This window comes from Polistes dominula, unplaced genomic scaffold, assembly GCF_049000335.1.
Source record: "Polistes dominula isolate Pdom_NZ unplaced genomic scaffold, Pdom_raw_medaka contig_73, whole genome shotgun sequence".
NCBI classification, from domain to species: Eukaryota; Metazoa; Arthropoda; class Insecta; order Hymenoptera; family Vespidae; genus Polistes; species Polistes dominula.
The window spans coordinates 8,689,037-8,702,480 of NW_028300951.1; the positions used below are offsets into that span (position 1 = coordinate 8,689,037).

Genomic DNA, 13,444 nt, shown 5'->3' on the forward strand with positions numbered 1-13,444 from the left:
AATATTTTTCTTATCTCTACATTTTTATATTTTATTTAAATGTAAATTCATCGTATTTATTACTAACAACTTTTTACGTAAAATTATTATCTTTTATATTTTTTCTTTTTTTTTTTTGGGCATACTCAACATAATTACTTTCAAACGTACATAAATGCAAGTACATTGCTTATACGCGTACTTGCATATTATTAACATAATTTTAACAAATTTCTTTTTTTAAATTACAACATGAAATTAAAAATTATAATGAAAAATATATAAAGATAAATATAATACATAAAATATATTATCAATGTGAAATTGTTCGTAACTTGATAAATATTATATACACGTACATACATTTATTATACAGAAGAGAGAGAGAGAGAGAGAGAGAGAGAGAGAGAGAGAGAGAGAGAGAGAGAGAGAGAGAGAGAGAGGGAGACATATGTCACATATGTGTGCACGTGTGTATGTGTATGTAATTTCTCGGTTCTTATCGTTTCCTTCTTCTTTACTTTCTCTAATCGAATCGACTCTTTCTCCACGCTTTCAGAACGTCGTCGTAAATATTTATCTTTCCCCTCCCCTTCTTCCTCCCCCTCTCTCTTTCTTTCTTTCTTTCTTTGTGGGCACGTTTCGCAATGATTTTCTGGTAGCTGATATCGCCCTTTGTCTGCTTTGCAATGCAAGAGCCCAGGGCAGATTAGAGAACAGCAAATGCATTTATTTATAGAATCACCGAGACCGCGTGTGCTCCTTGCAATTCTATCTCTGTGTATGTAATTGCATATATATATATATATTATATGTACATGTGATATGTATGAATGTATATATATATTCATATCAAATATATATACTTTCGTGTCAATGTATTCGTTCTTTTTCTTATACATAAATCACACACACACATATATGTATACATGTCATCATGTATACTTATACACATCATACATTTAATATATATATATATATATATATATATATATATATATATATATATATATATATATATATATACATATGTATATATTCAATTTCTGTGCATCACATGTCCCCTCGTAAAGAAAACTAGTGGGGAAAAACAGAAAGAGCGAATAACCCGCGCCTCGTGAAACGTAAAGCACATTCGCATGCCAACCGACGACGACAACGACGACGACGACGACGACGACGACAACGACGTTGCGTTTAGGGGTAAAAAAATACACGAGAAAAGGGGGAAAAAGGAATGAAAGAATTGATGAAAAAAAAAAAAAGAAATTAACAACGCGGTGTTGTTGGGTGGTTGGATGATGGTGGTGCATTCGCATAAAAATTATTTCCACGTTCTTGAACGACCGACGACGACGACGCGTGCTTGTCATTTCCTCTTTTTCTTTTTTTTTTATTATTTATTAAGATATTTTTAATCTAAACGAAAGTAAAACAAACAAGTCCGTGATGCTACACCTTTGAAAAATTTATTACAGATGCGAAATGATAACGAGGGAGGAGAGGAGGAATTATTTCCGAAGTATTTATAAAATGTTTAAAATAGCTGTTTAAAAAATGATGTACGGTATGCATTTCGAAAAATTTAAATGTTTTTTTTTAATTACCACCGGCCGGTAAAGTAGATCACATTGCGCGGGAATTTAAAAAAATATAACACTTCTCAAATATTATTCAAACAACTTACGTATAATTTTAATACGTTATATATGTAATTATTATTAAATAATACGTTTATTAACTTTTTCGATCACATTTAAATAATATTTCGAAGTATAATAAATACGTATGTGTAAAAGAAGATGGAAAAAAAAAAGAAAAGAGAGAGAAAAAAATTGTGAACGATGATAAGGAAAAGCGCGTTTGATTCATCATGCTTTTATCGATATCGAGCAAACTTTTGTATAATATATCTTCACACTTCTACCATTACAAACTATGATTATCACTATTACTATATTATATCACTACACTACTACTACCACCATCACTAACAATAACTCTTTCCTTTTTCTATTGCAAATATGTTGCTTTTATTGCACGCGCGAATATCTTTTGTCGTCCAAATGGAGACCGCGAACGCTAAAGGAACGCTCGTCATTTCCGGTTAGCGTTCTCGAGGTTCTTCTTCTTCTTCTTCGTCTTCGTCTTCGTCTTCGTCTTCGTCTTCGTCTTCGTCTTCGTCTTCGTCTTCGTCTTCGTCTTATTCTCACGTGATCATCATTTTATGTATAACGAAAACTCGTTTTCAAAGTTATTTTAACGATGCATCTCAAACGGACGATATCACCATCGATTATACGCGTAAGATTTCAACATTTTTATTTATTTGTTCAATTAAAAAAAAAATAAAGAAAAAATGATTTTATAAAGATTTATCGTAAAGATTTTGAAAAATAGGCTTTCTCCTCTACTTTTTCCTAAACGTTTTATAATTAATTTGATCAAATGATACTTTCATTTGCGTTATTAGAAAGAAATGCATTAAATTGGAGATTTAATTGAACTTTCATTTATTTTTAATATCTTTGTGTTCTTTTCTTGCAAACTTATTTACAATTTTAAAATAGTTATAAAAAAAAAATTTATTATTTTAAAAGAGTATATTAACGAAAATATTTGAAATTTGTAAGGAAAGATGATCTAAACGATTAAAATCGGATAACAATGTGTTATCTCTTCTTATCATCTACATCGTTGAGTGTGTAATGGTTTTGAAGTTAAACAACACAGTTATTGGCTAGAAGAAAATATCACGATTAATGTTACTTTCTAATGCGTTTAATTTTATTTCATTTTAATTATTATTTCAATTAATTTATATGAAAAAAAAAATTATATCTGTGGTTGGATGTTAAACGTTGGTGAAATTTGAATTTTGGTCAACTTTTCATTGGACAGTAGTGTATTTGGTGATATAGTGGGTGGCACCAGTTCCAATTCGTTGGAAAGAGAGAGAAAGAAATAAAAAGAGTGAGAGAGAGGTATATATATATATATATATATGTCGAGTAATTTTAGCGATGACACTTAGCGCCTACGATGTCGTTCGTTTCGTTGGTTGGTTGGTTGGTCGGTTGGTTCGTTTCGTATCGTTTCGTTCTTAGAACGTTTGTTGGTTTACGCGAATTTCACGTTTCTTCCTGTTGCCCAATTTATCTTTCTTTACTGTCGAAAAGATAATAAAATGTAACGTTAAGGGGGATTTTGAGAAATAAAAAAAAAAACGTGCGATAATATATTTCATAAAAAATTTCTAAGTAAAAATATTTCAACAAAGATAATAATATAACGTTTCTCGAATAAAATATATAACGATCACGTTTGTTTGCCAAAACGATTACGATAAATCGATTGATCGATCGATAGATCAATTTCTTTTTGGAAATTTTTAAACATGTAACATACCAAAATATAATTTATATACTCAATCTCTAATGGCTATAATAATTATTAAAAAAATTTATTTGCAATCCTAACAAAACAGTTCAACAAAATAATCCATAGTAGTAAACAAAATATTCTGGCATCAAATTATTAAACGTTATTTTCAAACTAAGATTTTGCAAAACAAGTATTACGAACAAAAATTTGATTTTCAATCTTCAAAAAAAGTTTAAGCGTCCATCAAAATATTCAAATTGCATTATCGAACGGTAATAAAATCAAATTAAACTCTCTAATTGGTTAAAAGAAAAAATAATTATTTTCAAGTCTACCAATTATAAACGTCGATCAAATTTTATGACATTTCAGCTTAAGAAGAAGAAAAAAAAAAGAAAAAAGATTTAAAAAAGTACTTCGAAAAATAAAATAATCATTTTTGACGATTAAACAACGACGACTCATATTTTGAATATTCGCAGAGATATATAAAAATGTCTTCTTAAGCAAAAAAGTAAGAAAGAAAGAAAGAGACAGAGAAAGAGAGAGAAAACTACGCGCGAAAGCGATTAGATATAATAAACAAAGAAATAGATTAGGTATAAATCTCACATATGACGAGTCTGTTGTGTTTGAGAGTGAGAGAGAGAGAGAAAGAGAATAAGTAGTAAGGTGTGCTTCCAAGTAAGATTCGAATCGAATATGTAATTTTAGCGATGATGATACGAACGGTCCGTAACGCAATAAGCCCTAACACACAAGAGAAAGAGAAGAAGAAGAAGGATATATCAAACTAAAGTTGCGATAACTTATCGGCAATTGGATCACGATTATTTTTATCAATGCCCGTGTCTTCTTTGCGTTTAAATCCGAGGCGGCACACGCGTGATAATAACCCAAGTGGACAGAAATGATAAAAGTGTTACGCTAGAGAACATTTTTTTCCCCCCTTTTTTGTTTGCCCATGACTATTAGCTTTCCCCCCTCCCTCCCTTCCTCCCTCCCTCCTCATTCACCTCACCACCTCGCTCCCTTTTTTTTCATTTCCGATCCACTTTTATATATATATATATATATTTTTTTTTTATTATTTCCAAAGAGAGACGCGTGTAAATATCTATGAAAAAAAAGAAAAAAGAAAAGAAAATATCATGTAAAGATAAGAGGAATTGAGTTAGATAAAAGACGAGATATTAAATATTAGGATAACTAAAAGTAACTATAATTAAATGTAACAATAATTTTTCTGTTTCTTTTTTTACAGTTAGTATCTCTAGACGGATTGCACAGTGGGGTACCAACTAGAACAACGCCAACGTTGACACCAACCACGTTGAGAAGTATCGAACAGACTTTCCTTGAGCTTACCAGCGAAACGGGGTCTCACAGTCGGGAGGCTGGTTTTGTACCACCTTTGGTAGAACCATCCCAACCGACCCCGGCTCAAACTCAAAATCTGGCTACCCATCATCACAATCCTACGAATAATCTGATAGAAAGTCAGCAGACTTTACCTCAACAACAGGAACATCAGCAACCACCACAACAGCAGCAGCAGCAACAGCAGCAGCAGCAACAACAGCAGCAGCAACAACAACCACAACAACAGCAACAGCAACAACAACCAGAACAACAACAGCAACAGGCTACAAGACGCAATATGGGTGGAAGAAGACCAACCAGGACGATTGGTATGACACCGGAAGAAGAAAGAAGACGACAGATTAGACGAGAAAGAAATAAAATGGCAGCTGCCAGGTGTCGCAAGCGAAGAATGGATCATACAAATGCCCTTTTAGAAGTAAGTGACATTTTTCTTTCCTTGTTTCTTTTCTTCTTTTCATTCATCGTTTAGCTTTTTTTTTTAACTCTTTGAAGCATGAATTATACGTTGTTAAAGATTTAGTTGTTATACCACCCTAAATAATTAAAATTGATACAAATCAATCTATTAACTTGTTTAATCATTCGATGCATATTTTTAAAGAGAGTTAATAATAAAAATGTTTTGAGATAATGATAGGGAGCCCTTTCGTTGAATTGTAACAATTCCACATGCTTCAAATAGTAAACAAATGAATCATTCGATAATATCAAAATGATCAGTTCTATCGATTATCATTTCCACGAAATGAATTTTATCATCGATCCCTTCTTCTTCTTCTTTTGAAACACCTGATTCGACGACTCTTCAAAGAATGAATTTGAAATTAAGAACGGTATAAAATATATTCTTTTTACGTTCTAGATAGTAACAGCATATCGTCCCTATCGCTATGATTCAACATCCTCGTAGCAATACCATATATAGAAAAAAAAAGAACTGTTACTATCGTATTACGAGAGTAGAAGAAAGAGATTGTTTATAAAATAGAAGGAAGTGAAAAAGAAGTAAAGAAGGGATCGATGATAAAAAAGAAAAATGATGAAAATAAATTAATGAAGAAAAAAGAAAAATATCATCGTGTTTCGTGTTCGCAGGAAACGGAGGGCTTGGAACAGAAAAAACAAAGCTTGCAAGATGAGATACATCAATTGCAGCAGACCAAAGAAGAGTTAGAATTTATTTTGGAAGCACACAGAACAGTTTGTCGTTTACGTTCGTCCTCGCCACTTGACGTGAAGCCTGTGATAAAGCCGGAAATCCCGTTGGATGATCAATTCGCTGAACCACCAACAACGAAACGTGACACATTGTCATCCGCAAGACCAAGCAGACCAAATTCACTGCCGGTCGGTTTTGACAATAACAACAGACCAAATTCCTTGTCGTTCTTTAACGAATCAGTATCAATACCAAAGGATAACAATAGACCAGATTCATTGAGTTTTAAAACTGTTGAAACACCAGCATTCATGAAACCATCCCTTGACGTTGCTGGTATGCCAATAACAACTCCAACAAGTGGTATACCATTCAATTTCGATTCTCTAATGGAAGGTGGAACAGGATTAACACCGGTATCAACACCTCTAATACCATCCTGCTCTACGCAACAAAGGAACAATTTATCTGCGGTTGATCTTAGCTCTCCTGACGCCAATCCACCTAAATTAGTCAGCTTGTGACGCCAAGATGATGTTATGGAATATGAATCAAACGAGGATGATCCAGAATGAAGAAAATTTTGGCCTGCGATATTATGCAAATATAGAAACTCGCTTGCCATTTAGAAAGAGATGATATATAACAAATTGGGGATTATATTCTCTGTGTTGTACGTGTGCTTTAATTCGCCTTTCTCAGAGATCATTGATCTTTGGGGACTATTTTGAAAAGACAATAATAAACACCAATGAATGTGAGATAAATTTTAGAAAGAGAGAGAGAGAGAAAGAGAGAGAGGAAGGGGGTTATTTAAGATATAGGTATGGATGAAGAGGAAGAGGAGAATAGAAGAGGGAGTTGTCTTTTTATTTTTATTTTTGACGTTTTTGACACGTCAAAGAGACATCACGAGTTGCCATAAATAAGAAATATATAAATATAATAAAATATTGTATTTCTTTCTTCAATCCGTACCCTCATCAAATGTATTTGAGATCACATTGGTGTTTACTTTTTTCTTCTCTTTCTCTTTCTACTTATTTCTATCTCTCTCTTTATGTAGAATTAAAAAAAAAAAGGAAACAGAGCAAAAAATGAAACAATCAAGTAACGTTGCGTTGCTATATATTTTTCTCTCTCGTACGTTCGTGCAATACACATAAACAACACAAATATTACACGTATGAAACATTAAATAATTACAAAAACACTTTTTGTTTTTTTCGCGTCCGTCGAGCAGCAGCAGCAGCAAAAGATCGTTATTTGAGAGATAAAAATTGAAATAAATTGTTCTTCTTTTATATATATATATATATAATATTCCTTCCTCAGGATTTATTATTGTATCGTTGACGATGAGCGGGAGTATTTTTGTACGTATTATGAAATGCGTATGTTGTAAAAAAAAAAAAAGAGAAAAAAATAAGCTACCTTCTTCGATTGCTGGTAATTATTTAAATCGATGAAATATTGAATCGTCAACAAAAATAATGCGAAAAATATTTTGATATACTTAAAAAAAAAAACAAAAAGAAAGCTTTTATGATCTTGATCTTTACGATGGAATACATTTAATTGTATATGTATACGCTTTTAATTGTAAAGCATTTGCAACGATTTCGAATCGAGTAATTTGTAATAATCGTAATGCAATTGTACTGATCAATTTAAATGAAATATTTTCTATTTTACATACCTTTGCAAAAGCGAGCGAGATATATTTAACAGATATTGGTAAAAATGGTTTGTTTCTTATTGTCATTTTTCGAAGGCGTTATTAATAAATGGAGGAATAAAAAATTCATACTTTTAATAGTTATACACACCGGTGTGCAGATGACAATGTGGAAGCGAACACAAATCTGCATGCAAGTGATAATAAAGTATATATATTTATATATATATAAGTATAAATATATATCTATATATATATATATATATATATAAATTTTTTAAAAGATGCAAATAAATTAGAATTAATACGAGCATAAGATATTTGTCTCTTTTTATTTATTATTATTATTATTATTATTATTATTATTATTATTATTATTATTATTATTATTACTCTAAAATTATTATTAAATAATTATAACTAGCGAAAAAAATTTTATACTATAGATTATAATATACCAATTGAAAGTTTAGAATTTAAGCGAAAAAAGATTAGCTCGTAAGATTAAAAAAAAAGAAAAGAATAAATAATTAATTATTTGTTCAGAGCGGATTGATCTTTAAAAGCATTAACCAACTAAGAGCTGTTGTACAAACGTTTTTCACCTGATAACAAAAAAAACAAATATACAAAGATTAAATTAAAGTCAGGTGTGTTTATGCAATCCACTCTGTATTTTGTAGATTTTGTATGCAACGTTGATGATTGTTAAAAAAAAAAAAAAATTAATTCGACGCTAAACAACATTTAATCCCTCCATACATATAATATATATATATATATATATATATACATATATTTTACTATGTATGACCTTTTCGTATGATTCTAAGCAATATTAATATATTTATACGCGACTGCTACTCGTGGTGTGGCTGGTAAGTTTTTGTTTTGTTCAAAAAGCAAAATAAATGATTCTTTTTTCTAACGATACGCTTTAAATTGCTCTAATTTAATATAACAATAATAATAACAATAACAATAACTGCAATCAAGGCGATGATTTGAAAATTGTGCTTTCCAACATCATGCGTAGTGGTCGACAAAAAGAATTGACAATGACGAATAAAAAATTGTAATACATCACTATGATGATAATAATATATTTTCATGCAATCAAGCCGATAGAAAGGCTGAAAGAAAATTGTAATAATTAAAAATAATAATAATGATAATTTAATTGAAAATTATTTTCTTTTATAATACAGTGATATCTCTGTCTAATCGATTAGTTTTATATATATACATATTATCTATTTTTGAACAGTATTTTAATTATAATAATAGTTAAATAATTGAACTAAATTATACTTAATCGAAATATTAAAATCCAGTTATCCTTTTAATAGCTTCTTGTTCATCATTAGACTCCATAGCTTTGTAATGACTAAATTCTATCGTAAATGACGAATTTCCAGACGTGATGATTCTTAGATTTGTCGAGTATCCAAGTAAATTCGACAATGGCACGAACGCAGTAATAATCTGTATGAAAATTATTATAAAAAAAAATATTATTTCAATTACTAACATTATCTATTAATTCATTCTTAAAAAAAGAAAATTAATATTATAATAGAAAAGAAATATTGTTATTCACCTTATTTCGTCCACGTGTATCAACTTTTTTTATTTCACATCTTCGTTTATTAAGATCTGCAAGTGTTGCAGATGAATATTCATCTATTACAACAATTTCTACGTTCATTATTGGTTCCAATATTATACTTTCTCCATTCTGCATCAACTGGAAGACAAAATCAATGTTAGAAAATATTTTATTTAATTAATTGTCCAATGTTACATTAAATATAAATAGCATTTCAGTTTTTAACATTTAGATACGCAATCTATGATTAATAATACTAGAAATAGAAGAAACAATTGAATTATTTTTCTAAATTTTGAAATGTCAAATCGTATAATAACACACACATTTTCTTCAATTATTAAAATTCATTCATTTTTATAAATAAGAAATGCAAAAAGAACTTTAATGGTCGCCGCATATTTGTCTCTTTTTTGTAGTATTAGTGAAAAACCATTAGAATATTGGTATAAACGTCAATCACAGACAGGATGTATTCGCAAGATTTTAGATACCGATTTACTTGACAATGTATGTTATATTTAATATTTGTTTAAATAATTAAAAAAAAAAAGATTTTATTAATAATATATAAAACATATAAAAAAAATATTTTTTATACAGGTTATAGAAATTCAGGATATTCAGCAATTAAATATTTCAAAAACATCTATTTCTTGTCCACCTGATATAACTAAACTTCTGAACATTGAATTACCTGTTCTTGTAATAATATTAAAACATTTTGGAGCCGATTGTCGTTTTCAAATTCAGGTTTAATTTAAAAAAAAATATATATATATATATAATAAACAACAGTACAAATTATTAGATATAATTAAATCAAATTTAATTAATTCCAGGTTATCGATACGAACAAATTGCGTCATCATTTTCAATTTTATACCGGTGATTTTGATAAAAGTCGAAACGTCAAAGATCCAGTTATTTGTCGGGCTAAAATTCAATTGCAATCCGGTTGGAATAAAATAGAATTAAATTTAAAAACTTTAACGGAAACCGCTTTTAAATGTCATTATGTTGCAACGCAGAGATTAGAAATTTGTGCAAATTGTCGATTACGTAGAATATATTTTTTAGATAGACATTACAAAGATTCTGAAATTTCATCCGATTTATATCAAGGTTTTCTCGATCTGTACATGTTGAAATGGGGTATTCATCAAATAGATAACGCTACTCAGACTACTACTAATTTAAAACAGAAAAAAACAAATGTTAAAAATAATAATAATAAAGTAAAACAAAGCATTTTAAATACGAATAACAATGCTGCTAATTCTGACGATATGCATTGCAATAACAAAATAAATCATTCGTTAATACAGACTCAATCGAACGACTGTTCCAAGTTAATAAATAATATAAGAATAAAATCGAATAGTTTGATAAATGAATTTTTTAAAAGACAAAATCCAAGTTCACTATCTATTGAAAATTTCAAAAATCGAACGATTATAAAATCATACGTTGTACCAACGTTTATTAAAAAGTTACAAAAAAGAGACAAATGGGACGACGTTAATTTATTAAATTGGAATAATATTATGGAGAAAACTAAAGATAAATCTAGTCTTCCTTTATCCTCAGACACGCAGAAAAATCATAACGAAACATTTGATAATCTCATGAAGCAACAAAAAGATATTTTTAAGAATAATATAGAAGAAAAATGGACTTACAGATATCTTTGCGAAGGGAAGCATTATTTAAGAACAAACAATACGATGGAAAGCAATACGTCGGATGTAAAAAATATTTCTAATCAATATAACACTAATTTTTTATTTCCATTATCGAATAGAATAAATAACAATCTAGCAAAAACGGCTATTATTCAAAGAAAAATAAAAAAATAGAAATGTAAAGTCTCATTAAATTTCTAACTACAATCTTTAAATAAATAAATACAATTATTCAAACTTACTCGTCTGATACATTGTGAAACTGCAGCCGCGACAATTGTGTCCGATGTACCTTTCCGTATTTCTAACCAATGTAATTTAACTCCAGTATCTATAACAGGAGAGTTTAATTTTGGACCATTCATAAGAGAAAGTTTAACACTTTTTTTAATGGCTACCATCATCTTTGGCGATATATCATCAATATTAGATGCAGATTCTCTTGTATGATCTAATTGTAACATTTCTTTTTCCTTGTAGTTTGGTATTAATGACATAGTTATACTAACACTATGAAAAGTTTTTCCTATTTTGTATTCAGAAGAGAAAGTGTCTTTGACTGATTTTGTTATTGCTTCTTTATAAGCTATTTGCAAGGGACCTAGATCAGCATCGATTTTATATTCTGTTCTAATTCTTTCTTTAATAATATCAATATGCAATTCTCCCATTCCAGCCAGTACAGTTTGACCAGTTTCTTCATCTTGTTTTACTTTTAAACTAGGATCTTCTCTTTCGAGTTCTTTTAATGCGATTTCTAAAGGTACTTGTTTCGACAGAGATGGTGGTTCTATAGAACAAAAGAAGACAGGATCCGGTATTGTAGTACCAGAAGTAAAAACATCCATTTTTCTTTCAGATGATGATTCAGTAGATGTTTTCAGCTTTTTTTGTGCTTGCTTCGCTACTGAAGCACTAGTAGTTATCAAATCACCAGTAACAGTAGTTTGTAATCCAGTAGCAGCTGCAATATTACCATTATTAATTTCATTAATTTCTTCGTAATCGTCTGCACAGGCAAGATATAAACGACTACTTTGTTCTACCTTTTCTTTTCCAACATTATATATTTTATCGCCTTTCTTCATAGTACCGGTATAAATTCTGAAAAAAGTTATGGCTCCTCTTTGTTTATCGTGTACGATTTTAAATACACGTGCAGATAAATTATTTTGGAAACAACGATAATCGTTTTTAGACTCATCTGGAAATGGCAAATATAATATGATGCTATCCATTAAAGGTTGTACACCAATATTTTTGTAAGAACTACCGATAAGAACAGGTACACCTTTTCTCGATAATGTAATTCTTTTTAAAGATTCACATATTGCTTGATCTGTTATTTTATTAAGTGATTCTTCTTCTATAATCACATCTGCTAATTTGTCATCTAAATTAGATAATTTATCTATCAATATTTCACGTTTCTCGTTTGCCATATCCCATAAATCTTTGTCTTCGCTCTGTGTTAATTTTTTTCTTAGGAAATCAAGTCCTTGACTTTTTTTATTAAATATTAGTTTTTCTAAACCTATGATGTCTATCAGACCTTCCAAAACATCTCCTTTTTTTATAGGATATTGTATCGGTAATGCATTACAATCTAATTTCAATTCTATAGATTTTAAACATTCTTCAAGATTTGCATCCGGTCGATCCATTTTATTGATATAAATAATTTTAGGTATTTCATATTTATCTGCTTGTCGACAAACTGTTAACGTCTGAGCTTCGACACCAGCTGATCCGTCAAGTATAACAACAGCACCATCCATAACGCATAATGCTTGTTCTACTTCCATAGTAAAATCTATGTGTCCAGGTGTGTCGATTAAATTAAAGCGATAATTTTTCCAATTAAATGTAACTGCAGCTGAAGTTATCGTTATACCACGTTGACGTTCTTGTTCCATATAATCCGTCACCGTATTACCATGATGTACTTCTCCCATATTTTTAATAAGTCCGGAATAAAATAACATTCTTTCAGTTGTTGTTGTTTTGCCTATAAAAAAATAAAATACAAGTGTTTTACTTGTTATTTAAAGCGTCAAGTAAATAATGGAATATAAAAATAATATTAACCTGCATCAATGTGGGCCAAAATTCCAATATTACGTATCTTTTTAACATCATGTTTTTTTGAACTTTCATTTAAACACTTTGTACTGTGTAGATATTGTTTACGAAGTCTACACCATGTAATTTTCATTAATTTTCGTTGTAACATGACGTAGAAGATTCAAACCTATAACAATTAATACCATAAATAATAATACAGTTATGCACATAAATATTTCATTTATAATTGTTTATTTATCAAAATGTTATCATTCTTTTTTAATTCTTTATATTTGTTTCGTTTTTTTAGGTTATCTTCATAATACAACTTAAGAACGTTCGTGATGCACTCTATCGTAAAAAAGTGAAATAACTTTGTATACATATATATTTATGTTTATATTTTGTCACGCATGCATGGTAAGCATGTGTGTATAATAATAATCATTCACAATCAGTAAATTTAATTATATACAAGTATACAAATTATTTATTTTATT

At 29.5% G+C, this 13,444-nt stretch overlaps 3 protein-coding genes across 6 annotated transcripts in view; 2 read left to right on the forward strand and 1 right to left on the reverse strand.

Annotated features, from left to right (window-relative positions):
* Positions 1–8,773, forward strand: part of kay (transcription factor kayak) — a 60,531-nt gene extending 51,758 nt beyond the window's left edge. For 3 of the 4 annotated variants that reach the window (XM_015323776.2, XM_015323775.2, XM_015323778.2), the window contains exons 2-3: positions 4,628–5,164; positions 5,845–8,773. In XM_015323776.2, the coding sequence (XP_015179262.1) occupies positions 4,628–5,164; positions 5,845–6,432 (1,125 nt within the window). In that variant the 3' untranslated portion in view covers positions 6,433–8,773. Of the gene's footprint in view, positions 1–2,229; positions 2,284–4,627; positions 5,165–5,844 lie in introns of those variants that run through there. The other variant, XM_089172071.1, reaches the window with a different exon arrangement.
* On the reverse strand, positions 8,292–13,393 carry mRRF2 (mitochondrial ribosome recycling factor 2). The gene is made up of 4 exons (XM_015323765.2): positions 12,969–13,393; positions 11,123–12,888; positions 9,187–9,333; positions 8,292–9,071 (listed from the first exon to the last, which is right to left on the reverse strand). The coding sequence occupies exons 1-4, from the start codon at positions 13,111–13,113 to the stop codon at positions 8,910–8,912; spliced, it is 2,220 nt and encodes a 739-aa protein (XP_015179251.1). The 5' UTR covers positions 13,114–13,393; the 3' UTR covers positions 8,292–8,909.
* Positions 9,340–11,121, forward strand: LOC149032705 (uncharacterized). Its single transcript, XM_089172072.1, has 3 exons — positions 9,340–9,705; positions 9,799–9,948; positions 10,038–11,121. The coding sequence occupies exons 1-3, from the start codon at positions 9,583–9,585 to the stop codon at positions 11,052–11,054; spliced, it is 1,290 nt and encodes a 429-aa protein (XP_089028198.1). The 5' UTR covers positions 9,340–9,582; the 3' UTR covers positions 11,055–11,121.
* Positions 13,394–13,444: the final 51 nt, after the last annotated feature.

What these genes read in the sequence shown, in the direction of transcription:
- mRRF2 (XM_015323765.2), bottom strand. Translation starts at nt 13,113, where the DNA reads ATGTTACAACGAAAATTAATGAAAATTACATGGTGTAGACTTCGTAAA. An exon ending in TTTCACAATGTATCAGACGA is followed by an intron (nt 9,334 to 11,122) that starts GTAAGTTTGAAT and finishes TTTGTCTTCCAG; the next exon opens with TTGATGCAGAATGGAGAAAG. An exon ending in ATACACGTGGACGAAATAAG is followed by an intron (nt 9,072 to 9,186) that starts GTGAATAACAAT and finishes ATTTTCATACAG; the next exon opens with ATTATTACTGCGTTCGTGCC.
- LOC149032705 (XM_089172072.1), top strand. Translation starts at nt 9,583, where the DNA reads ATGGTCGCCGCATATTTGTCTCTTTTTTGTAGTATTAGTGAAAAACCA. An exon ending in ATACCGATTTACTTGACAAT is followed by an intron (nt 9,706 to 9,798) that starts GTATGTTATATT and finishes TTTTTTATACAG; the next exon opens with GTTATAGAAATTCAGGATAT. An exon ending in ATTGTCGTTTTCAAATTCAG is followed by an intron (nt 9,949 to 10,037) that starts GTTTAATTTAAA and finishes AATTAATTCCAG; the next exon opens with GTTATCGATACGAACAAATT.